The following is a 25,859-nucleotide window of genomic DNA, read 5'->3' as shown; positions in this document are numbered from 1 at the left end:
TAAATATCACCAAAAGACCTTAAATCACTTAGGTGGCCCTAACTCACGAAGGGCCGACCCGAATATGCCCATCTTCGAACTTAGCCTCACTATTTCGACTATCTTTCAGGGAAAAAAAAATTTTTTGAAATCGGATTTGATTTACTCAAGATATCGACGTGACAGACGGACAGACGGACAGACAAAATTTTTATTGCAGATTCGTCATCTATGAACATAGGCAAACACTTTGCCCTTACCGTCTGCTTCGAATTCCATCAATTACACACGGCATCGTAATCCTATAAGCCCCTTTGTACTTCGTACGGGGCTAAAAACAGGAAATCACGTTTTCTTCATTTTATTCAAGAATTTCCCGATTTCAGTATAAAAGTATGGACAAAATTTTCATGAATTTCATTTGTTTGATTAGTAATCATTAGTTTTAATTACCGTTACTCGAATTGATATGCGCTTTGATTCCGCGCAGCAGAACTGACGCGACATGACAGCCAGCTGGCATATGTTGGTGATGTGCCTCAATCAATTTGACTGCCAAATCGGTGGAATTTTGGTCAAAGCCACATTGTCCGACGATGTTACCAATTAACTCCGAGTACAGACGATTTTTACGCTCTACGAAACCATTCGGATTGATGATACCTTGAGTGAAAGCGTTTTCCAGTTCGGCAGTGCGTGGTCTCGGAATCAATCCGAGAAAACTGCAGTACACTGCCTGTTCTTCATCGTCTGCGAAATACATCAATCCAGACAGCATTCCGATTTGTACTTCCTCTTCAACACGGATGCGTGGAGCATTCTTCCATCCACAGACTTGTAGTGCAGACTCTCGAATTAAATTGCTGTGCAGATGTTTAATACGTGGATGGAACATGTAGAGGACGGCATTTTCAGACTTCCGAAAGGACGATAGCATGCGGTCGCATTCGTACGAGCTTAACAAAATTAAGCTAAACGCTCCGTTCGATCTATTGACACGAGCAATCCACCAGACCGGTCGCAGATATTTGTCGCAGGTAGTGGCAGTACTTTCGATCACACTGGTGAAATCTTTCGTAGCTAACAAGTGATTCGCCCATCCGCATTTGTTGATGTATTTTTGATAGAATTGTACGTGAGCTAGGCATTGCTCCACTGGAGCTAAAACTGAATCGGCTTTCAATGCCTTCAAGATTGAGCCGTTATGTTTGGTCCGGATCATTTGGTTCAAACGCTTGTCGAATTGGGGCGTGGCTGCTGTCTCGATTTTCGGTAGTTTTGGTTTCTCTGCTTGAACTTCAACTTCGACTTCTTTCTCCAATTCCTTTTCTTGTTCGTCGTCCAAGGTACTCAAGAACTTTTTCTCATGTTGGGCTTTGGCGTTGATTCTCCCGATCACACCTTCGAGAATGGTGAATTTGAAATCGCGAACACTCCTAATCCTGTCACTAGTTAAGGTCTCGAATTTTCGCAGGAAAATCATTGTCAGCGATGCTTTTCTTATATCGCCATACAGTTCCATCAATGTGGCGTAATCGTTTTCCAGGCAGTGCTCATACAATCTCTCTAATGATCGGTCATCCACAGAATCATTGATCAGTTTATGGCCGATGAGCTTTTTCGTGTAATTAAAGGCTGATGCGGCCCAATGTGACACGTTGTCTCTTTCGAATTTCTCGCTGTTCTGGCAGATAAATTTAACGACGTCCTTGTTAGTAATGCTATCCCCTGCAGTTCCGCTTTGAATCCGAGCGTTCGCTTCGGATGAAGCCCAGAATGCAATTTTATGGCCCTTGCCCAGTTGTCGCATTCTCATGCACGCCTGAACCGTTTTGTCCCGTGTAATATCACCACAAAGTGTCACGCACGCCTTTGTGCCCAACGGAAACTTTAGATCAGTGCCACGCGTGTGTGTGTCGTCCAAATACACGAGACATTGACCCAAGTTCTTTCGATAAGACGAGCATTCAAATTCTGCCATAATTCCACTGCGATCAATAGTTTGTAGAATGTCTTGTTCGTCGAAGTAGACACCAACGTCGTACATATCGGGAGCTTGTTTCAGCCACTCTACCGCCACTTGTTTGTTATTGAGCTCTAACATCAGTGCACCGGCATCTAACAGAACGGGTATGCCATCTTGTACCAATTTTTGCAAAATCTGCTTCCCGGTAACATTAGCTGGCAGGGCACAATAGCACTGGTTCTCGGGCCGCAGAAGTTTTTGACGCATTTCTTCGTTCGTGCTTTCCAGTTCTTTCAGATCGTTTTGAGCGATCGGCAACGGTAGAATGTCTTTGGTGTCATTGGTGCCACTGAAGCCTGTGACTTTGTGCGTCAAACTTTCGCTGCATAGGTCCCATGCGGTGCATGTAAGTTTGTGTGTGAATGTCTTGGCTTCGCGCGGAAGAACTTCTCGACTTAACCAAAAGTCAATGGCGTACATGTTGAATTTGAGCAATGGAAACAGCAAATGATCGCGTTGATGTGCATCGTTCAGATTGATGATGGAGTAGCGCCGAATCGAAGGGTGAACGATTTTGATGGGAATGTTGGCAATCCACTTTTCATAGACGTCGTCCGGATTTGCAGTTTTTGAAAGAATTTCAAATACTTGGAATATTTGCTCATCAGTCAGGCCTACGAACGAACAGAGAAAGTTAATTGAGATGGAAAAACCGAGTGACAAATGATCGTCCAATCTAACCTGAGTAGTAGTATGACAAATGTGTGAAACAGATTGCAACATCAGGATGGCCAAACTCTGTCCTCTTCGCTGCAACGTCCTTTGCCTTGAACGGAATTGCCATCAACCGTTCACCATTCTGCTCCACCCCATAACTCACGCGCCATCGTTTCATCAGCGTCAGTTTTAAGACCTCCAGACGCAAATAGCCGCATAGAATAAGAATAATGTTCCGATCTCTCTCCGAAAAAGGTGCCAGCAATGCTTCAAGATACTTCGGGTCGACCGTTTCTGAATCTTGAAAGAAAGCAATTTTTAAGCTTTCCTTCAGCGCCGTTATCGGTTCCTGGAACACAATGTCTAATTGACCATTTAAGAAATCATTGGTCAAGGCCTTGTTCAATCTGGAGAAAACCGATTGTTCATCCAAAATCCGACAAGACGTGAACACATCCGGTCGACTGTTAACTTGTTCGCTACCGAAAATGTTGCATTTTTTCAAGTACTCGCGATCAAATTCCACTGCTTCGTCTCCGAGTTCGCCTTGCAACTGTTTCATATGGAACGGAACGCGTTTTAGCAACGATTGAATAACCAGCCACCGCAAATCGTTGCCGTCGGGCGGAAGTTGTTTGCCAACACTGTAAATTAATTGATATTTTGGATGCAGGATCGCATCAGATTCGTCGAGGATGTTGCGGACGTGCGTGTTGATCCAGTCATGGGCGGCGAGGAAACGTCTGGTTACATCGAATTCACGTTTCTGAATTGAGTTGTACATCATCAACTGAAATGACAGACGGTACTCCGGCAAGGTGACAATCACTCCTGAAATGGTTTCGGAAATATTGACACTGGTGAAACTGCAGTGGAAGTCATCATCAGCTTACCTTTATTGACGAAGCATTCTTGATAAAGTCGGATGATAGTTTCGACGTGTTGTCGAACAGGCCAATCGCGACGACATGGAAACATGTATATTCTTCGTCCAATCATGCCACCCAAATAATTGCGAAGCGATTTGGCATTCGTTGCGAACAATGACTTGAGGACTGTAACTTGACACACTTGGTTGCCGTCAGCCAAAAATGAAGCCAGAATCGGTACGATGACTGCCGTTTTCCCTTCCCCCATGTTCAGCTGCATAACGGAATGTGGCGTACCCCCTGCCGGCGGATTTATCATACGCTTTGCAATTTCGATTTGAATCCGTCGGATGGTCAGATTTTGCTCAATTTCGAACAGCAACCAGTTGGGATAGTCGCACGGACGCCAATTCACGTGTGGTACGTTTTCCATCTCTCTTTCTTTCATTGGATCTTCACTCGAATATCTGTCGATGCGCTTCTCTCGCTGCTCCTTCACAATGGAAATCGCTAATGCTCCTAATAGCGCCTTCAATCCTGCAGCCGTTTCATCGGAAGCGATTCGGGGCAAAACTATACTGGGCACAATTCGTGGACATAAGCCAGAATCCATTAAATGCTGAACACTGGAGGCGTTAATGATGTCTTTGTACATCGACCACCAGTAATCAGACGATTTTGATCCATTTTCATTCGCTAATGTCCACACATGCTTAGCTTCGTCCAAAATTTGGTCTAATTCGGCGATGCTTGAATGCATACGGGCGTCGATGTCTAATTCAAATTTCTTCCATTTCAATTGACTCGGTACCCGATACGGCTGCAAAATAGGTTCAGCAAGGTAATTTCTTGACCTAAAAGATAATTGACGCATCTTTAGATCTACCGCTTCAAAGAAAAGCCTCAATTTTCGGTTGTTATTCCAGATGCAAAGTTTTTCATTAATTTCACGGCACGCAAAACTTAGACAATATGACAAGTCACCCGATGACGAAAAGGAAATACTGTCACAAGGCCATTTACTCTCAACTTCTTTGGTCCGAACTCGAATTGCTTCTTCTTTCGGATTCACAGACACGCCGTAATTCTCCAAATGCTTTCGTAATATTTGCCGAATTGTGTAGTCACAGTATTCTCCTCGATTTACTTGAAAAGATGAAGCACCAGGTGGAATGATCGAATTGAAATACTGAGCGTTCATCGATATTGTTTGAAGTGTTAGAATGAGTCTAATGTCATGATTTTGATGAGAAAGAAGTGTCCAAGTCAACGCTAATTCCTCTTGATTAAGCAAGGATGTACGGACAGCTTCATACAGCGACAACCACAAATTCATAAGAGTCGAGCGACGAAATTGATGCTGCAAAATCGATTTAACTTCGTCGACATGCACTATTCCATCCAACTTCTGCATGCCCTTGAAGTAAACACTAAATACGTCCAAACCAATCGGCACTTGAAATTCGTTTCGATGATACAACGACGACAATTTCATTGTATTCGACGACAGCTTTTCATCAACGAAATTCGGATACGATGTCGTCGATATGCAACGAGTTAGGAATTCGTCAGCAACGCGCACATTTGGAGCAAACGTTAAGTATCGGGAATATTCTTGTTGATTATGTAGAGTTAGACTTGCTTTCGTTGTAATAGCTTTGACGGTTGCGTCCGGATAAAGTCCACCCAATCGTTCACTGTCTGCAATCAACTTCCGAGCGATAAAAACGAAAGTATCTTGTGCTGTCCGTGCTGGTATGAAATCGGGCCATTGAACCATTCGTATCGTTCCCCCGGTGCGTGTAGGACTCAATTCAGCGATATTTTGCAAAATGCTAGCAGCATTCCAATCATAGGGACTCGACGACCAAACGACGCCAGATTGAAGTATTTGCAGTGCTCGTTCCGTGCCAGACATTCCAGTCAGCGGTTCAATTTCCCCATGCGATGTCACCGCGTGCAAATATGCCAGATACAACCAGGCCGAAAAGTTGCTGTTGTTAGGTTTGATCCAGCACAATTGCTCGTCGATGTAATATTCGTGGAATGGTGGCATGTGCAGTGCATCAGCAACATTGACTCGAACTGCCACGTGTGACCGATGGCGCTTGATGTTAACGCTGCCATGCGGAATTAGAAGAAGTTTCATCGCATTCGAGGTACCTTCCAACAGCAAGCCATGCATCAATCCGAACAGTGTTCCACACTTTTGAGTCAAACTGACTCGCATATCGTTGAATTCATTGGAAAGGATATCGTATCGTATCGTGATGTCGTCGCTTCCGTTTTCCATCAGATCATCTGCTGGATTCTCTTTAATAATGAAGTTCAGCCGCATGCGAATTAGCTCGGCTCTAGCTATTTCCGGCTCATCCATAAGAACCTGTTTTGACAATAAATTTTGCGAATTAGCTTTTGCCTTCGAATAACGAACAGCTCAAGTCTGTAAACTTTGGGGGTGTGTCAACCGCTGTACCTGTATCTAGTGACCTCCCCAAAGTTTACAGCCATGCGATTGCTTACATGAATATATTTTGGAACCTCCAGTCGGGACAGATTCTTGACTATTTGCATGTAACTGTTACTCGTGATGTCCAAAAAGCAGCGCTTCGATTTCATTTCAATCAGATGGTGCTCCTGTAAATCCAATCGATACGTTATTCCTTCCGGCTTCGAGAACAGCTGATTTGTGAACAGAATCGGCCGAAATTCGATTGTGCTTCCGTTTTTGTTCCACCAGTGGCTGTAATTTTCGACTAAAAGTCCTGGAATCTCGTGTTGGAAAATCTCCGCCGGAATAAGCTCTTTCACTACATCGTTTTGCTTCTCGGTGATGATGAGACCATTTGGTATTTTGAAGAACTCGTAAAAGCAGTCGCTGTACGAATGAACAGTTGCAAAGCTATTCTGTGCGTCCGGCTGGACTTCAAAAACTGAATTGCCAAAAATACGCTGATATAATGGTGAGGCGACAATTTCTTGTGAGAGCCGCGACACTGGTAAATTATCCACCAAAAATGATCCGCTAATTATGTCCAATGTAACGAATACCAATTTACCACCGACGTCGACATTGACGACCACAATTTGTGGCGATCGGTTGTCGAAATATGTTTCGGCGAAAACGCCACCTTTGGCACGCTTCCAAAAATGTTTGACCACATCAAGAACGACGTTCCCGTTCTGCTCTATCACTAGACGCACTTTTTGCTCGATTTCCACACCAACTTTCCACAATAGTCGGCGCAACCATACCGAGTTGATTCCCGTGAAATTATTCTTCCCCAAAATGATGTTGTTATTCAGCACCACAATAAAGCGTAGCCAAACTACTACGCCCGGTAATTCATTTTCTGGATTTTTGTCGAAAATCTTTTCGAAGAATTTGTGGTTTGAACTAACAAAGAAGGTCATAGCTCCCACAATGGCAATATTGAATAATTGTCGCTTTATGTTTTGAATATCGTTGGTCTTGGCGGCCGTGCCCATATTGTGAATTGCCATCTCTACATCTTCGATCCAGTTGAGAGCAAGTGATCGAATTTTGTGAAGGACTGCCATGATCGAATCGGCTGTTTCTTCGTCATTGTTGATTTCGAAAATGCGAACGGTCACCAAAACGATGGACAGTAATTTCAATGAGTGCATCCAATTGTTGCTTTGCTGATCGATGAATTTATTAAGCGTATCGATGTATGCGTACGTGAATGCTTTGTCTCTCAAATCAATGAATGATTCACGCACCGATCCGCTGTCTCCACTTTGTCCAGCCTCCCACAGTGTTTGTGCGACCAACGATAGCACTGAGAGCTCCGCAAATGATAATTCTTCGTATTCTATCATGCCGTACAGCTTACGTAGTTGCAGGCGATGACCATCCGCTCGAAGTGAGCCGAAACACTTGAATTCACTCAACATCATACCCGGCGGACATTGTCCCTGGAGAGCCAAAACTTCATTCTGAGTATGCGTTCCAGCAAGAGTCCATTGTAGGCAGGTGTATTTCTGTTCGGTTGACAACGTACATTCACTCTTAACACGAATCGTCGGCATTGAAGTCAATCGTTGTCTGGACCAATGATACACACAGTCATTGGAATTTGGTCGTACAAAGCGCTCAAAGTTTTCATCTGCGTGGTAGCTCGTTAGCTGTACGGTTTGGATGGTCAATCCGAGCTTTACATTTTTGCTTGCGGACTGATTGAATTTGGAAATGACGTCTAGCTCATTCCAGTTCGTCCGGATTGCAATGGCTGAACTTTTTCTTTCGCTGCAATATCGGTTGAAATCTTCAAGAACATCTCGCAGGCACGCGACATCAGCAGGTATATCAAGCTCGAAAACGATCGCATTTTGCTTGTATTCTTCGTCCGGCATCATTTTCAAGTATTCTTCGAATCTGATTTCGGTGATTCTCTTTTGAATGCTGCACAAATAACACGTATCTAGATGCTTCTTTGAAACGATCTCGTGATGTATGCGTTTCGCTTGCCAACGTAAGCTGGAAATTTCTCTTCTCAAAGCGGTCCATTCCCGCCGCTTCACGTCAATGTTCTCTTGGTCGATAGTATTCAATTCTTTCCGTATGTCTTGCATTGACGGGTTTTTGCGAGCGAATCGAGCTGAAAACGACCCAACCGTGACAGAATGCTCTTCGACCAGACTAGGAAATTTGCTTTGAGCGTTGCGTTCATTGAAATAAGACTCGATTTCGAATCCGATTTTCATGTCAAAGTATTGCGGTAGCAGAAGGCTGTTGAAAATGTCTGTATTGACGCCACTGCGATGCTCCAAAAGCATGGGGAACGACTTTGTGGCAAGTTTGTCCAACATTGCAAGCATTTTCATTCGCACCAAAATCATTCTACTGTTACCAAGCGGGTCGTTTTTGTAGAAATTCTCGGCATATGATCCGTATGTGAAGGCCCATTCGCAAATATCTGAGGAGCTAAATTTCGTCTCGTTAATGTCCAAAGTGTAGAGAATCCAGTTCTCGTAATCGGCAAAAAATAAACATTTCTCAAATTCGCCACTTTCATTTAGGCTGATGAAATTGTCCAATCGAGGAGCGCGTACCAATTCTCTGGAGTATCGGCGGTATGACTTGATATGCAAGCGTAAAGTAAATGGAGTCAGAACGTTTCCATGGTTACGATTCATCAGATACTCGTTCAATTTTGGTGTTTTTTGAAGAGCATCTGTGGTAAAATCCAGATCAGTCAATGGCGTTAGTTGTGCATTTGATTCGTCCAACTGTTGCAATTCTTCAATTTGAAGGTCGATTTTAGCACGAATTTTCGAAATCGCATTTCGGGAATGATTGAGAACATGCGGCTCCAGCTCGAGTTGATTTAATGTGTCGTTAGGCACGTATTGTACTTGTCCGAATTTTTCTATTCGCCGGGCGAGCTTGGCGATAAGTTGACATATCAAATCGATGTCACGAATTTTCTCAACGGAATCACACAAATCTGCCAAAAACTCCAGCATCAAAAGCTTAAAGAACCATTTGCCGTTCGTTGCACCTAGCTCAAGCGTCAAACTATGTTGCAGGAAAACCTTTATGCACATGTAGAAGCTCGATCGTCGAAAACAGGTCTTTCCCGTTTTGCCGAGGACTTCATCACGAATTTTCTTTGTTACAAATGGAAATTCTCGGGTCGTTGCCGTTCTGGAACCTTCATCGCATAGGGCCGTAATAAGCCAGTTTGAAACGTGGTCCCGTTTTTTCATATTGAATGATGATTCGCCATAAAGGAAACAAAGCTGCTCTGCAAACGCCTTTGATTTGATTAGCTGGGAAAATTTGACGTGCAGCGCTTGCACTGGATACGTAAACTGAAACAATGGTTAATTCTGACAATCGTTTCGTTCGTACAGGGGAATGTGTGTGCTGGACTTACTTCCAAATCACCGCCATATTTATAGACCTCATTCGGATGCAAATTTGCGGGGAATGTCGACACAATAACATTCTGCGGTGCTGTCGTTTGATTGGGCGGTAAATGGATCATGATAGCACAATTTTGACGACGGACAAACATTGCGAACGTATTGCCTGGTTGCAGTGCCTCAATTTCGGATGAAACGAGTTCAGGAGTCAGTGTTTCGTGCACACGTTCCAAAGTGTTTACCATTTTCACTGCATTCAGGGTTTCAAGTGGGTCGAATTTTCGAAAGGTGGATGCCATAAGCGATAGCAAACACAGTTCTTGGTTGTGGAGGCAACTGGATCTCACTTGTGGCAAATGCCGAGGGAGCACCACGTGCGTAATCATTTGCTCGCGATGCTCTGCATATTGGTCAGTCTGGTTGATCATCTAGTGAAATTTATGAATTTATGAAATTAAGCTGAAATGATTGAACAGCAGGTAGACAATACGGCTAATTGTCTTTACCTCAAATTATCGATGAAATCGACTTTGGAAAAGAAAATTTTATCTTCCGGTTAATTTTTTCTTGAGCTCAATAAACGTATTACATTAAATAACAAAACTTAGATTGATTCCGTAGTCACCATTTTTGGTAATCATAAAAGAAATCGCATTGCTCACAAACACGTTCAACTAGAATCTATAATTTTGATACTTTCAGAGAGAGGGCATCGGCTTATGACACGAACAACGGAGTTTTTGGCGGTTAATTCACACATTGTTTTGAAAAATACATTCCAGTTTTTTTTATGATTTTGAGGAGTAGTAGATTATTGAACATGTCCTATAAAACACTCATAAATAAATGTTTTCTACATGTTGACGATTTGCAACGAAGGATGCAACGCGTGCGGAAATAAATCGAACATACTTACACACGCGGAATTTTGAAAACCGACATATTTTCTGTTTCTGTGTTTTACTTGAGTTTCTGATTTCTCCATATAAAAATACACGCAAAAATCACAAAAAACCAGTTAACCACGAAACAGAAAATGTGTCGGTTTTCAAAATTCCGCGAGTGTGTGACAGATATTCAAATTTTTTCAACAAAGGTAATGCTCGAGGTAGTGTCATCTGTAGAACGTGAAAATCGGGCTACCCTCTGCGAATAAGTATTTACATTCATGTGAAAAACATTTATATTTGTTCGATAGTCTGATCTCAGTCGAGCTTTTCCCGATGCAGTTGTTAAAAGAGATTTTATGATTGAACATTGCATCTTGGCGCTATAATCGGCCGCCTTAGAATACAATTTTTGTTGTAACCAGGGTAATGGGCGGAGGTAATGCCATATATAACCGAATCAGATGTGCAGTGCTGAATTCAGCCGAAACTTGGGTTCCGTGTGTTGCAGATTTGCACATAGTAGATATGGTGTGGGGAGTTAACAGAGCCTAAAGTAAGGATTTTCGACTGGGGTGCACTTTTCGCTAAAAGGCGCATTTTCTTAACGGAAAAGACGCATACATTTAACGGAAATGGAGTATATGTTTAAAAAAAGAATATTTTCCCATATACTGAGGTTTCGGTTCTGAAATAACAAAGTCACATTTATGCCTTCCATTTACCATAGCACCACGACTTTAATGCCCTGTAAACGTCGGTCGAGCGACTCAAATTCGTGAAATTTGCCTCACAGTCATAAAACACTGACAATAACACTAAAAAAAGTGAAGCTAGAGAGAGGGACTAACATAAGGAATGTTATGGAGGTTGGAAGTCTAAAAAATTCTCATTTATTTAAAATCAGAAAAAAAAGAACTGGGAGCGGAGCGAGCGAAAATTTTGCACCATTATTAAATTTCAATAATGAAAATAATGAAGAATAATATACGGTGGTATGGTATCGTATGGATCATGGTGTTATAAAGCTAATGGAAACAACAATTTTACGGAATGAAGTGTCAGTCTGATACTCAGAATTTCGTGTACTACTGTAAGAATGTATAGTAGGTTTTCAAAAATTTACGACAAATGTAGAATATATTTAAACTTATTTCTACACGGTAACATGAATAAATCTAAACTGATCTTCTATTACCGAGCTCCTGAAGTAGAAGTGCAAGAATTATCTAGCAGAATTATTTTCCTGTAGATCTCTACTTTCCAAAAAAATTTACAGGATAAGTTCGTGAATGGATCCATTATTTTCAAAAGATCTTGTATCTCGTCGACACCATAACTCGAGTAATCAACCGTTGAAATTTTTGTTTCAACTCGCAATGAGAGTTTTAGTTTTAGATAGATATATCCACTACTGATTGTCAATTGTCCAGGTAGTGCGATCCGTCTCTTAATTTTGTTAATTTTTTGTAATATGCACCACTTTTACGTTTCATTTTAAAATGTAAAACATAAAAATCTAAGTAATAACGCGGTGATTTGGTCAACAATTTAAAAGCAATTGATTTGAAATAAGCAATCATAATGGTTTTCATTTTTTTTTTGGTCTCAAAAATATTTCTTTTGAGGTATTTTTCTAAATATTTTTTTGACAGAAAATAAGAGGCGTCCTCCGCCGGGGGACAGGAAAAGGCGTTGGAGCACCTCAGAGGGCGTCTGGTGCACTTTTCCCCCAACGATATATGTTATTTTAGGCTCTGGGAGTTAATATGAAATCTTTTAAGATAGTCACCAGAAAAGTATAGAAACCACTGAAGGTAATGCAGTTACGTGCGTATCCATACTTTGATGTGAATTTACTTTATATCGATGCACGCAAAGTATATAAACACTAAAGGTATTGCAGACCCTCAACGGATCAGAGAAATTACGGATCCAAACTTTCAGGTGAATTCATTTTCGTATGTTGTCTAACTTAGACTTGTGTTACATGACGGCCCTAAATACTTCCAATTCGCCACTAAATACAACTTGACGCTAACGAATTTTATATGTGTGCAACATAATGCCGCTAAATCGTTCCAGATTCATCACTAGATGCAACTTGACGCAAACGAATTCAATACGTGTGTAACATGACGGAGCTAAAATTCACCTGAAAGTTTGGATCGTTTGGATCCGTGTGTAACTGGGGATTTGCATTACCTTCAGTGTTTATATACTTATATAAATCAGAGAAATGAGAAATGAGAGCCTAAATTACGAGAAAAATTCTGAAATTTATGCCCAGGGCCAATGCATATACTAGTACAATACTTACCAATGGAGCCACTGATGGAAATGATACTTCTTGTGTGAATTTTGCCGATTGAGGCGTAGCCGAGTCTCATTTTCGTGTGCTTATTATAGTCTCGGCTAAATAAATATTCTCTTAACTGTTGAAATTCAGTGTTTCATCCACTGCACTTTCCGTTGAGAACCATTCAAGTAATGATCTTTTTCGAATTTTACCTCTAAATGAATCGTGTACACAGGTGCTATTTAGTTAATTTAAATCATTGCAACAGTGTTTTCTTTTATTGAAAAATAAAATATTATATCATTTTTGTACATTATCCATTTTCTTTTTTGATTTTGTAAAAAATATATATGTCCATCATAACGAGTTATAAAAATATTAATTGATAAATTATAACAATGTTATTATACCTTTCATATTTATATAGAAACAATTAACAGTTTTCCTTTAAAAATAATAATAGTTGAAACTCAATCAATATTTCAATGTACAATTTACAAAAGTTTGGATGTTTTTCTTCTATGATTCGTTACCAATGAAATTGAAGGAAGAGTGGGAGAACCATATATATATTATTTATGCAACGTCATTGTGAAAAGTGAACAATTTTCATATCAAGTGTCTCACTGCGAAATTTTCTCAGATAATGAGCAAATTGTCAGATACGAATTAGGAATTTGTCAAATAAATATTTACCCACTGCTGCACACACAACTACATGACATTTGTGTGAGAAAGGAATCGAAGTAAACATTTTATTGAAAAGTTCACTTTTCACAAGTTTTGTTGCACAAATCGATGTATGCAACACATTGCGAAATTTGTTGTTTTTCACACACGATGTGAATCCAGTGAGAAAAACAACCTCATTTCGCAACTTGTTGCATAAATATCTAATTTCTCACAAATTGGTGGCTTTTGTTGCCTTTATTGTAAAAAAAAACGGAAAAACGGAGTTATAAATGATTTCTTACGAACACGATGTGTATAATAAGACTAGGTGTATGGACACATCTAGTACTTCAAAGAAAAACATTCAAAACTCAGTTTTGCATGAATAACTATTTTGGTTTGGTTTTTTTCTTTGTAAATTTAACGTCACTCTAATTGAAACTCTTTAAACAGTTGTTAATGAATAAATATTTGGTAAGTCGGTTATACTTTTTCGTTAAATTTAAATTTACAAAAACTTTTTACTAAATTAATTTCTTTTTAATTCAAAGTTTAAATGTGTCGACAACAGTGCACTTTATGCAGTTTTTTTAATCATTTTTTTTAAATCTACGCATTATGTCCAATGTTTGAATCATTTTTTGCTTTTCATTTTTGCTTTTCAATTTATTACGTACGAATTTAGATTCCCTAATAAAATTCAAAATTGTTTTTTTTTTGTTTCACCTAGGTTATTTCATTTTCTTTTTCCTATCAAATCTTTGCAATTAAACTATCGATTAAAAAAGAAATCTTTCATTACCGCCTGATAACATCTAGATTTCATTTTTGCAATCTTATCTACTTTCCGTCTCTCTTGGTATTCTTTCGTTAATGGCGAGTCACTCATATCCACTGGTGCTCTATAAAAAGTAATAGAAAAAAAAACTTAAAACTTCCTTCATTTTATCAAACGTTTGAATTATACTCGGATAGAGAGAAAACAGAAGGGAGTTAGTGTTGCAGTCAAAGAAAAGTTTGGTTTTAAGTTGACAACACTGAGACTAGATGATTCTTAAACTAAATTAGTAACTAATTTGAAAAATGAAATTAGTCCTCACAGAACATATCGTAGGACTGGTTCTTAGGTTAATTAAAACGAAGAATTTTGATGCAAACTGACCAAAACTTTCCTGTGGTGAAAATGTAATAAAAGGTCATTCTAAATGGTTTGAAATGAGATTCCTCCTTCATAAAAAAGACGTTTTCACTATAACGTACCCCATTGTTTGACAGCTCTTTAAAACCCGAACCCCAGCATAAGGTTTCAAGTTTTCTCATTTTATTTCTGGTAAATTTCGGGAACAAATTCATTCATTTTCTCTCGAATTATTTCACATTTGGCTACAAAATGTAACGTTGCAATGTCTCAACAAACGAAGTTTAGGGATCACAAAGTACATGACGTGAATGACAGAGTGCGCTTCGTACGTTCTGCATTAATTTTGCAAATTTCTTGAGAAATTTAATTTTTTCAATGATAAAACGACGATGAGAGTTGGCAGTCAATAATTAGTGAAAAAGCCGGACCGAAAAATTAGGCTTTTCCACTCCGCTTTGTAACCGCAAGCATGTTCTAATGTGAATGTGGAGATTGTCAGAAATTGGTGGTCTAACTCAATGGTTGAAAGTAATGAAGTAGAAGATTTTTGTTACTTAGAACAAACGAAGTAACAGATTTGATAATTATACAGATGATACGATTGTAACCTGTGACTGTTAGGGAACATTTAACAAATTGTGCTCATTGGCACCACATCAAATAACAGGCAACTGAATTATGGTCATTTAGTCAAGCACAGTCCTATTTGTGCTAGACTCTTTGCTTACATCCAAAGAAGAAAGCAAATCTAAGTTAAAAGACAAAAAATAGAATATGATTAGAAACAACAAATAAAGTGCACTAGAATTTCTGAGTTTTCTGTCAAATATTCACTTAGAAAAAGAAAATTTATGGAATGGGAATAATTAAGCAAACGTTTGTGCAAAGTGCATCAATATCGATCATGATTCTGTCTGGAAGTTTGAATGTGAATTCAGTCAAATAAAAAAAAATCCCTCCCCGTGGAGAAATAATACGGCGCATCACGGCTGGGATAGAATGCGTTTTCAAGGGACCAATACGCAGGGACTAATTTTGAGAAAACGTTTTTTCAATTTTCCCAAATTTTTTCAATTTTCTCAAATTTTGAGAAAATTGAAGAAAAAAAATTCCAAAAATTTTCTCAAATTTTTCCTAAATTTTCTCAAAAATTTTCCCAAATTTTTTTCAATTTTCCCAATTTTTTTAAATTTTTCTAAATTTTCCCAATTTTCTCAAATTTTCTCAAAATTAGTCCCTGCCAATACGTCAAAATCGTATGTGAAATTGAGAGGATTCTATGTGATGCGAAAACGCACGGTCGACAAACACATTCTATACCTGCTGAGAGTAGCCGTTTATCAATTCGTGAGTTTAAGACTAAAGATCTTCTGAGTAACAGAGTAATATACAACAAAGAAGTTACTCTAGCTACACAACGCGACACGAAGAAGACCTAATTCAAATCTGTGTTTTGTTCTCCAGTCAGGTTTGAAAAATTTGAATTAGGTCTTCTTCGCGTCGCTCTGTGTATCTACAGGAAAATTGATTGTTGCGACGACATTGTAATTGTATATACCGTTATTTCGATTCGTAACGTGTTGGCAGATGTGAATGGAAAACCAAATTAGTTCTAAAATTCATCTCCTCGTTCTTCTAATTTATTGACCTTATCGTTTCGGCGTTGACCACGAGTATAGGTACTATTTCGTCAGAAAACTATTATATACCGACGGTGTCGATGACAATTTCCATAAAATATTTCAATTTCACTCTGGGAAGTATAATTCAATTCCATCTTAAACTTTCGACGAAGTCTCTTGTGGTGGGATTTTCTATTGAAATGAAAATATTTTTTGAAGGAGTGCACCGAGTGTAAAATCTATAATTTTTGTCGCGCGTAAAATTTAGAATCCGAAAGTTTCGTTTTTGTTAGTGTGAATTATAGAAAGAAAATAAAAATTTCTTTTGCACGCACATAAACATATTTACAAACAAACTGTTATCAATATGCGTATTGCCTCTCTCTTCGCAGCTCGTTGTCCAGATCAGCAAGTTGTTGTAAAAATCCATCATTCGGTCGAACATCGCGCCGTAACCGTACCGTACGTATAGCATCAACGGCCGACATTTTCCGGTTGATCATCAAATAGGCCAGCGCACACGTAGCCGATCGCGAAATGCCCATCATGCAGTGAACGAGAACTTTACCTAGCATTCAAAATCAATCGTCAAAATCAATCAGCGAACTGTCCATATCGTTTCATTCATTCATACCTCCGCTGTCGATGCCGTTCTCAATGAATTTGGATGCTATGTAAAAGTATCTAGAAATGTCGGTGCTAGGATGATCAGTCATAGGAAAGCCCATGTAACGAATGTTTGGCATGTCTCGGTAATACCGGTGACCTGTGTCCACTTGGCCATACCTTGAACCTTCCGCTGTATTCAAAATATGCGTGATGCCCATCAGTCTCAGAAAAGTTTTATTTTTTGCGGAAGCCCTGCGGAAGAAACGAATACGCGCAAGCGGTTTTTTTAGTGGATGAACGAATAATTGGAAAGTTTTCGAATACGAACACATCTCCGATGTATAGTGAAGGGTACACTTCATCACAGTCAGTATCGTGAATGGTAGTTTCGGCTCGTCGGAAGGTCGGTAATGGTCGGCATGGTGTGACACAATATTGTAATATGCGCTGCAACTGACGACCGCTAGTTCTTTCCGTTGGCTGTTCTAAGCGATTGGCATACTGAAATGAAAAAGAAAATTATGGAAAACTTGAACCGACTTAGTAGGGACACTTTTCGTGGACAGTTAGAATGTTTCTGTATTGGTATTGCTTCTGAGAGAATTAAATCGAATTGACTATTAAAATCATTGGAAATCATTGATGGATACAATAGCATGGAAGCCATAACAATGCCCTTTGGGAAGTTTTTTTTTCATAAAGTTTTGATAAGAGTCTTATATTCATACAAAAATTCAAAATCTCCCATTTGACCAGGTCGGACACATTTATACCCAGAGATTATTTTGTGGAAAATACTTTCTTGAATTTTCCGTCATTTTTCCACATTTTCCTTAATTTTGAAACATTCTAGAAAACTCTGGAAATTTTAGGAAAAAAGCTCCAAATTTTAGGAAAACCGAGAAAATTTATGAAAATTCGGAAAAATTTATGAAAATTCGGAAAAATTTATGAAAATTCGGGAAAATTTATGAAAATTCGGAAAAAATTATGAAAAGTCGGGAAAATTTAGTTAGAGTCGGAAAAATATGGGAAAGCGTTTCCCCAAAAATAGTCAGTGTGTATGCCGCTACTAAAAACTCAACATTTCCATTCCCTTCGCTTCATAATTCAGTCCCCTTTAAAATAGTTCTAGGTCTCTTCTCTGTCCTTCCTACCTCTCAAACAAATTCCCTATTGTCATACCAACGCTCTAATTCAATTGTATGAAAATAAAATGCGAGTTCATCGTCCTGAAAATGTGGCACAATATCTCAACTTGAGCGGATTCCGAAAACCGAAAATAACTTTCACCTAAATAAACCGAATTCATCACATTTTAATAACTGCAATGTGTTCCACTTCTAACCCACATAATATTTTATTCCTGCAAGCAATTGTTCGGGATATGTATGCCGTATAACTATAAATAATTGGTTTTTGTTGATTTACATTATTGCATTACGAGCTTGTTGTAATTGCAGCTGTGATGGGAATGCTTTTAGAATAAATTATACAAAACGAGAGTGGTGTTGTTGTGCAGCCAAAATTTGCTGAAATTCTTTGCATCTTTCACTCATCAAATTTTCATTTCATAATGCTGTAATTCACACAAAAGTGGAGTATGTTTTGCAACACCAAAAATAGATTCGGAAAATTAATTCAGTCCCGAAAAACCGGAAGTTTGTTGGCAAAACACTTAATTGATTCGAATATGACGCCATTTAACGTATCAATCATTTTAATGATCCAAAAATGGTCTGATGAATTGCGTAATCATGAAAGTTAATTATAAGTTTCCGCAATAATACAAGTGATGCTCTACGCGTATAAGAATTTTAGAAGTTTCTTAAAAGACATGTAAAAACGGCGGCACTTAGTGAGCGATGCGGAAAGCTCGATAACAGTAATGATATAAAATTTAATATTTTTCTGTGTAAGGATCCTCTTAATGCAAAAATTTGTTAGTCCTTTAGCTCATAAAAGCTCAACACCAAGGCCACACACATCTTAATATTAACGAAATCGCAAATCTATGGCATGAAATTACCCACAACGGCGCTCTCGGACATCACATTCACAAAAACACACAAATACACATCAAATATACAAATTACCTTGCTGTAGTTGTCGGGGGGCTGTGAGGCGCGTAAGGCTAGATATGACTTATTAGTGTCAATTAGATACGATCGTGATGTATTGTTGTAATGAGAAGAACCTGATAATCCACGACTAGCACTCAGGCTTCTAATTCGTGTGCTGGCCAATGGTCTGTTTCGTTCAGGCACGTGAATGTGTGTCTGAAATATTTATTGGGACAAATATTGAGAATTTGAGAAAGTTGTTTTTAGTTGAATTTTGTGCGCTAGTGAACGCGGTGAATAATAAACATTTTAACGATTTCCTGTTCGCTCTGATTTCATCCTGTTCTGTTGTACTGTGTCTGGCATGTATTTTGTGTAGGAAATTGTTTGTTAGTGGTACAGTGAAATTGTTTCCCAGTTGAACTCTTTCATTTCTTCAAGCGGAACCTGTGTACACGTCAGTCTCTCATAGGTTGTGTGAAAGACAAACATTTGTTCTCAAACTTTTAAGACAAGTTAAACATTGAATTTGACTTGTCTAACGCGACAGATTTATCAATCAAAATTCTTCAAATTTCATTTTGCCTTCATTTTGTCACCAATTTTGATTTTTGTCAATGTGTGACTGATATGCCCAGGCTCGCAGTTTAAAATGATTTTTTTTACAGTGAAATTTAGACATGAATTTTCTCCAGCTTTTTTTCGGCTGGTCATACAAACAAAACTGGTCCTACGTCTTTATACTAAGCTTGCATAAACAAGTATGCGTTTTTGTTTCTATGAGTAGACTAACTCAAAAAGGGCTGCACGGAATTCATGACTCAATTTCACTGATGTCGCCTGTAATAATTGGGAAATATGTTTAATCCGGAAAATGACAATATTACTGCAATTTTCCTAAGTAGGAGTGTGTGGTAATTTTTGATTTTTGATGTGTAAAACTTTGTTGAGTCTAAAAAATTGTAATCTCACTAGTTCATTTTGTTCCTGTTGTATTCATAGCTGGGACTTAAAAAAACGGATACAAGAAATGCTATCAGTATAAAGATTTTTATTCGTAGGAATAAAATAGGAGTCCTACAGTAGGGTGTAAACTGGAAAATAAGGATACGATCACAATACTACACAACAACCACATATTCATACAAAATAACGTGGACATTCATAAATCACGTCAGCTTTGAAAAAGTGAATGTTATTATGTTTTAGGGGTGGAAAGTTAGCTGAAAAAAGGAAAGAACTGACGGGATTTAGGGATGTTCCTAAAGCAGATACTGAAAATCATGCCATCTACATTACAATAGTGATACAAAATTTTCTATAACTTAGGATATGACTTGAAAAAAAAAAAAAGTTACAAACATCACTGATCACAATCTTTTTACGAAGCATGCATATACAATTAATAATAAACAATTCGTGCGCCAATACATTTTTGTAAGTTAGCTACTTCTAACCTCTAATACACTAAACATACGCATCTTTACATAATTGCAGGGCTGCTGACTATTAACTACTGAAGCATTTACAACAATTATAATAGTTATTTATGACATCGAGTGCGAAGTACTTTATTAGGCTCTAGATGTGTAATTATTATTATGTCCATCATAATACATATCGTGAGTCATCTTAAGTTCGCAGATTTTGAACTTTATGATGCTGCGTTGCATAAACTAATGAAGCATTTACTTTTTTTTAACCTTTTGGAGATGTAAAAATCATCAAATCTGTTACTTCGTTTGCGTAAATTTCCAAATATATACCTTCAATATTTTTTTCATACATTCCGCTACACGAGAGAATTCTAGCCAGAGCTCATCGGTAATTCACTAACTACAGATGACTAGCCGTTTCTGTAAGCTCTGAATTTTCCTATCCCTATCTTTGTTAGAAGCGCCAACAAAGATCACTTCTGTCATTTTGTTCAAAAGGATCAACTAGCTTTTGATACAGACTCTGTTACTTCATTGGAATACCTTTTGCTATATGATGAAACTATACAGATGTCTTCACTTATGTGTGAGTAAAAAGTTCGATGGGTTTTGATTCTATTTTTCAGACTGGTTTAGTTCAATCAGATTGATTTACAAAAGTTCGATGTTAAAATTTTCATTATGAGCAACCCATACTCATAGCATATTATAGGGCGGACGTGTTACCAGTAGTTGGACACCTATTGTTCTTTGAGTCAAAAAATCGCATTCAATAAAATTTATAAATGAAAGAACAACAGCCGTCTGACTACCGCCACCCCATTGTATTTGACAAATTAAATTTTCCAAATTATTAACTTCTTAGGCACGACAGGTGACAGGTGACAGATTTTGTTGATCTAATTCTGAAATGCCAGCCCAGCAACGTTGTTCCTAACTTATGCTAAATGACTTTCTTAGCGAATTCGATTCCAGAACTCCCCTCTGGCTCCGGCTCGTGCTGGAAACCTCTCATTCGCTAAAAAAAACTCTTTGGCATGCGTCAGGAAAACCACTATTAGCCTGTCACAGACGGCTATCATCTGTTATCGACAACGACAGCAATAATAAACGGCAAGCTCTATCAAATGAGGTCTTATATAGCAAAAATTATGTTATAAACAAATGAAGTAATAGATTTCCGAAATTAATCTCTGAAAATCTTCGATCAAATGAACTAATGGATCAGATACAGTAAAACTGTTAATATGCTTTTCGTCTGTGACAGGTTAAAATTTTATTCGTCATATTTTCGGGACTATAATACCTTCATTTCGACAATAAGAAGTGCTCTGACAATTCGAAATGAAACGCAGAGTTGAGTCGTCCCATTCTTATAAGAAAAAAGTGTTAAAACACCTTGTTAGGGACATTCTTTAGTCTAAAAGTTAAAGTATCAGAACAAATGTCTCTCGTATCGGGTAGTGTAATAATGTGGCATAGATTTCAAACCCAAAGTGTAATGTGACCCAAAGTGTAATGGTGGATTATCAGTCTCTATTTACTGTTAAATTCAGCCAATTCAATTCACTTAAAAAAAATTGAACAGCAATTGAAAATAATTCCCGCAATTCGTCTATGCCACGTTATTTACGTAAATGTATAAATCCACAGTTGGTTGGCGAAGTGTTTGAACATTGATGATTTTTGTAAAGAAAACTTATTTTAAAAATAGGTTTGAACAAGCAGTGGACATATCGATTTAAAATAGAATCATTATCTATATCGAGGGAAGAAGAAATCTTAAAACAAACCAAGTCCTGTACCAGTTTGTGTTTTGTGAGAAATGTGCGCCCCACTTGAATGCATAAATAAATGGAACTATCTCTCTATTTCGTGCGTAAAACGAACGTATGGACCGTTTGAATGTATGTGTGTATGCGAATTATCGTCAACGATGTAAATGTAAACAAAGTCAACGAGACTGGTGTGTGCGAAACAGTCTCTTTTTGTGTTATTTCTTAACTTAATTGTTATTGTCGTTGGAAAAATATTGTTAGTCAAAAATTATATCAAAATATTGTTGTCTCATTTACAAGAAACACAAAAATAATTTTCGAGTGCTTCATTTCGTATTTCGACTACAAATATCCAATCGAATTTGACAGAAAAGTCTGTGTCATAATACGTTACACCGGGTTACCGCCAAATTGGCTTCACTGTTAAATCAGGCACAAAATCGTAATTCACCATTCGTTCTCTAATTGTAAAAACTATTGCACATCTCATGGCACCGAAACGAGCCCGTCCAGCCAGCACTGCCACAAATGGCAGTAAAGCTAAAATTCAAAAAACTCTCCCGTTCAAGGTTGTTAAAAAGGAAACTGAAACTGAGGAACAGTCGGAAATTTCCTCAGAATCGGAAAACGAAATTGAAAATGTGCCAAAGGGAAAGGACGGCAAAGTTAATTACAAATCAATGACGAACATTCTGCCAAAAAACTTCGTTGAAACGAGCAAACACAATGTCTTCATTGGATCTCATTTATCGATTTCTGGTGAGGAAAAATGTTGCATCAATGTGGTTGAATGAATTCGCAATCGTCAGCTCTTTTTTAATGTAACCAGGCGGAATCGAAAATGCCATTATTGAGGCTGGAGCTATAGGTGCACAGGCGGCGGCCTTTTTCCTTTGCAATCAACGAACATGGAATGTCAAAGAACTGGACGAGGAGTCGGTCAAAAAATTTCGAAAAGTCTGCGATGACTACGGTTTTCCATCCCATTTGATCGTACCGCATGCTTCGTACCTGATGAATCCTGGCTCCGGTGACAAGGAACTGTTAGCCAAATCGCGAAAATTAATGATCGACGGTATGGATCGATGTGACAGGCTCGGTATCGATTTGTATAATTTTCATCCCGGATCGACCTGCGGCAAAATTTCCATTGACGAATGCATCAAAAACATTGCTGAATCGATAAACATTGCACACAGTAAAACCAAATCGGTTATCGCTGGTAATGGCACAAACCACATCTGCTCTTTATGTACTCTGGTTAAATTTCAATTTGTTTTCCAGTGATTGAAAACATGTGCAAACAAGGTCATACCATCGGTGGAGATTTCAAAGAAATCAAAAAGATTATCGATCTGGTGGAAGACAAATCGCGTGTCGGAGTTTGCATTGATACGTGCCATGCATTTGCGGCAGGTAAAATTTGAATTTTATTCCTCACAACTCACACGAAATGTTGACATTGAAATCACTCAGGTCACAATCTTAAAACCGAGGACGGATTCAACCAAATGATGACAGAATTCGAAGAGCTTATCGGAATAAAGTACCTGAAAGCCGTTCATCTTAACGATTCAAATGGTGGGTGGGCACTGGACAGTCATTCTAAGTCATTTTAACTAATTTCTTAATTTATAGGAGTATGCGGTTCACATCTGGACCGTCATGCCAATATTGGAAAAGGAAAGATTGGTTTGAAGGCATTCAAACGATTGGTCAATGACCCGAGATTCAAAAATATTCCGATGGTTCTGGAGACCCCGGTCACTGACAAAGATCCCCTGGTTTATAAGAGGGAAATTAAGTTGTTGTATAAACAAGTTGATTAGTTTGACGGCGAAACTGCCGTGAAATTATTACGTTTCAAGTTGAGTCGTTTGTTGGATGCATGCGAACATCTTACCAAATTCTGTGCTTGATTGAAGGAAATTTTGAGGAAATAAATGACAAATTATAAGTCACCCTATTGACGACACCGCATTTCGTTTGATTTTTTTAATCCTGAGATTTATTGTTGAAGTCCCTCTCCCATGAGTCTAATCTGAATCTAAGTTTCACTGATCAGTGATTGTAATATTCAAATCGATCAATCAGGGAAGCCAGCGATGAACGGCTAGGGTGCTCAATTTCCTAATTTTGCAATAGTTTCTAGATTTCTCACATTACACATTCCCACATTTTTATAACCGGAACAGCCTTTTTTTTGAGAAGTTGTTCCAAAGATGCTGGCTGAGACAAAAGTGTATAATTTGAGACTCAGGAACCGTTTCTCGAGTATAACTTCGGCGGTAAATGTTCGAGAAAAATATTTCCAACGAAATGTGAAAGGCATGAATCATACCAACCAGTGAGAAGAAATTGTATGAAACTCGATTTATATCCAGAAATATAGTCCTCGAAGTAAATAACGAAATGTGTTCTCGAAGCCAGACCAGTCGGGCTAGTTGCTAGTAAAACACTTAAAAACACTTAAAAACACTTAAAAAACACTTAATCGCATAACTTAGGGATGAAAATATGAAAAGTAGAGTTTGCGTGGGAATTTTGTTGATCCGAGGCGAAGTCGAGGTTAATAAGCTACCGAAAAGGAAACTTCATTATTTTTACAAACTTTTGTTTTTCCTGCGCTCGAAAATAGCTTATAACACACCTAGGGAAAACAATAAAATTGGTCACAAACCGTACCTTTCGTGTTTCAAGCATTTCCACTCTAATCATGTAAAACCCATTTCCTAACTAGTTTTGAATTATCGTGACTTCGTCGCTTATTTCCCACGTTATTTAGGAAAAACGTTGTTCGTAACTTATGCTAAAAGGCTTTTTTGGCAAATTCGCTAAAAAAGCATTTTAGCATGCGTTAGGAAAATAGCTATTACATAAATCGGGATAAAAATAGAAAGTCTCGTTTTCGTGTGTTTATTGAACTAGGCTTCGCCTCGGATCAACAAAATTCACTTTACGTATTCATAAATCGTTTTTTTCCTGATTGGTATGATTGATACCTTTCACCGAACCATACTAGAAAAACCGTTCCATAGTCTCTGAAATGACTAGAAATAAAGTCTTCAGAGTAAATTTTTTTCGACGCCTTTCTGGACTGCTCTGTTAATTCCCTTGACTGTTAAGTCAAGGGTCATATATCATAAAATATGTTCACTATGACCGATTTTGTAAAATGTATGAAATGTTAGCAAAAAACGAAAAATACTGAAACGCTTGAGTAATTCTGAACCGATTTTCAAAAATTTAGTTTCAATCGACGAGTAATTAAATTCCTGAGGTCAAGTTCGTAGATGGTCAATATCTTCCTACTGATCTGGGATGGGAGTTATTCTTAAAAGAGTTTTTTTCTTGTTTCTTGATAGCACGATAACTTGAGTAAATCTAAACCGATTTTGGAAATTTTGGTTTTAATCGACGAGGAATAAAATTCCTCAGGTCAAGTTCGTAGGTGATCGATGTTGGACAAATGATCTGGAAGTAATTTAAAAAGCATTTTTGTCTGGCTTTCGGATTTCACGATATCTCGAGAAATCCGGAATCAATTTTGGAACTTTTTGTTTTATTCGATGAGAGATAACATTTTTGTGCTCAATTTCGAATACGGTCAATGGTAGACTCATGCTCTCTGAGTAATTCCCAAAAGCATTTTTGTCTGGCTTTCGAATTTCACGATAACTTGAGAAATCCTGAACCAAATTTGGAAACTTTGGTTGTAACCGACGAAGAAAAACGTTTTTGGGTTCAAGTTCTTAGATTGTCAGCTTAGTATTCATGATCTTGAAGTAATTCCCAAAAGCAATTTTATCTGGTTTTTGATTGCACAATAACTCGAAAAATCCTGAACCAGATATGGAAAATCTGAGCGCCTTTCAAAAACTGCTAGAAGTAAAAAGTAAACATTCTGTGAGCTTATCACTGGTCGGTGC

At 38.3% G+C, this 25,859-nt stretch overlaps 3 protein-coding genes across 5 annotated transcripts in view; 1 reads left to right on the top strand and 2 right to left on the bottom strand.

Annotated features, from left to right (window-relative positions):
- Positions 1-330: 330 nt before the first annotated feature.
- Positions 331-10,086, bottom strand: LOC119078862. The gene is made up of 6 exons (XM_037186573.1): positions 9,930-10,086; positions 9,435-9,851; positions 6,055-9,369; positions 3,556-5,914; positions 2,687-3,493; positions 331-2,619 (listed from the first exon to the last, which is right to left on the bottom strand). Exons 2-6 carry the CDS (start codon positions 9,849-9,851, stop codon positions 425-427), a joined length of 9,093 nt encoding a protein of 3,030 aa, XP_037042468.1. The 5' UTR covers positions 9,930-10,086; the 3' UTR covers positions 331-424.
- A 3,356-nt stretch (positions 10,087-13,442) lies between these two features.
- LOC119078866 (dual specificity protein phosphatase 13) overlaps positions 13,443-25,859 on the bottom strand; it is a 39,172-nt gene continuing 26,755 nt past the window's right edge. Inside the window, exons 2-6 of one of the 3 annotated variants that reach the window (XM_037186579.1) lie at positions 18,750-18,932; positions 16,982-17,154; positions 16,679-16,905; positions 16,423-16,612; positions 13,443-14,183 (exon numbers count right to left, since the gene is read on the bottom strand). In XM_037186579.1, coding sequence (XP_037042474.1) covers positions 14,054-14,183; positions 16,423-16,612; positions 16,679-16,905; positions 16,982-17,154; positions 18,750-18,932 — 903 coding nt within the window. In that variant the 3' untranslated portion in view covers positions 13,443-14,053. Of the gene's footprint in view, positions 14,184-16,379; positions 16,613-16,678; positions 16,906-16,981; positions 17,155-18,749; positions 18,933-25,859 lie in introns of all 3 variants that reach the window. The other 2 variants (XM_037186580.1, XM_037186581.1) reach the window with 2 other exon arrangements.
- Positions 22,093-23,910, top strand: LOC119078865 (probable endonuclease 4). Its single transcript, XM_037186578.1, has 5 exons — positions 22,093-22,689; positions 22,760-23,152; positions 23,215-23,346; positions 23,407-23,511; positions 23,569-23,910. Exons 1-5 carry the CDS (start codon positions 22,419-22,421, stop codon positions 23,757-23,759), a joined length of 1,092 nt encoding a protein of 363 aa, XP_037042473.1. The 5' UTR covers positions 22,093-22,418; the 3' UTR covers positions 23,760-23,910.

Source organism: Bradysia coprophila, unplaced genomic scaffold (genome assembly GCF_014529535.1).
Source record: "Bradysia coprophila strain Holo2 unplaced genomic scaffold, BU_Bcop_v1 contig_297, whole genome shotgun sequence".
NCBI lineage: Eukaryota > Metazoa > Arthropoda > Insecta > Diptera > Sciaridae > Bradysia > Bradysia coprophila.
Note: the sequence above shows the minus strand (reverse complement) of the source record. Positions and strands in the feature narration are given on the sequence as shown.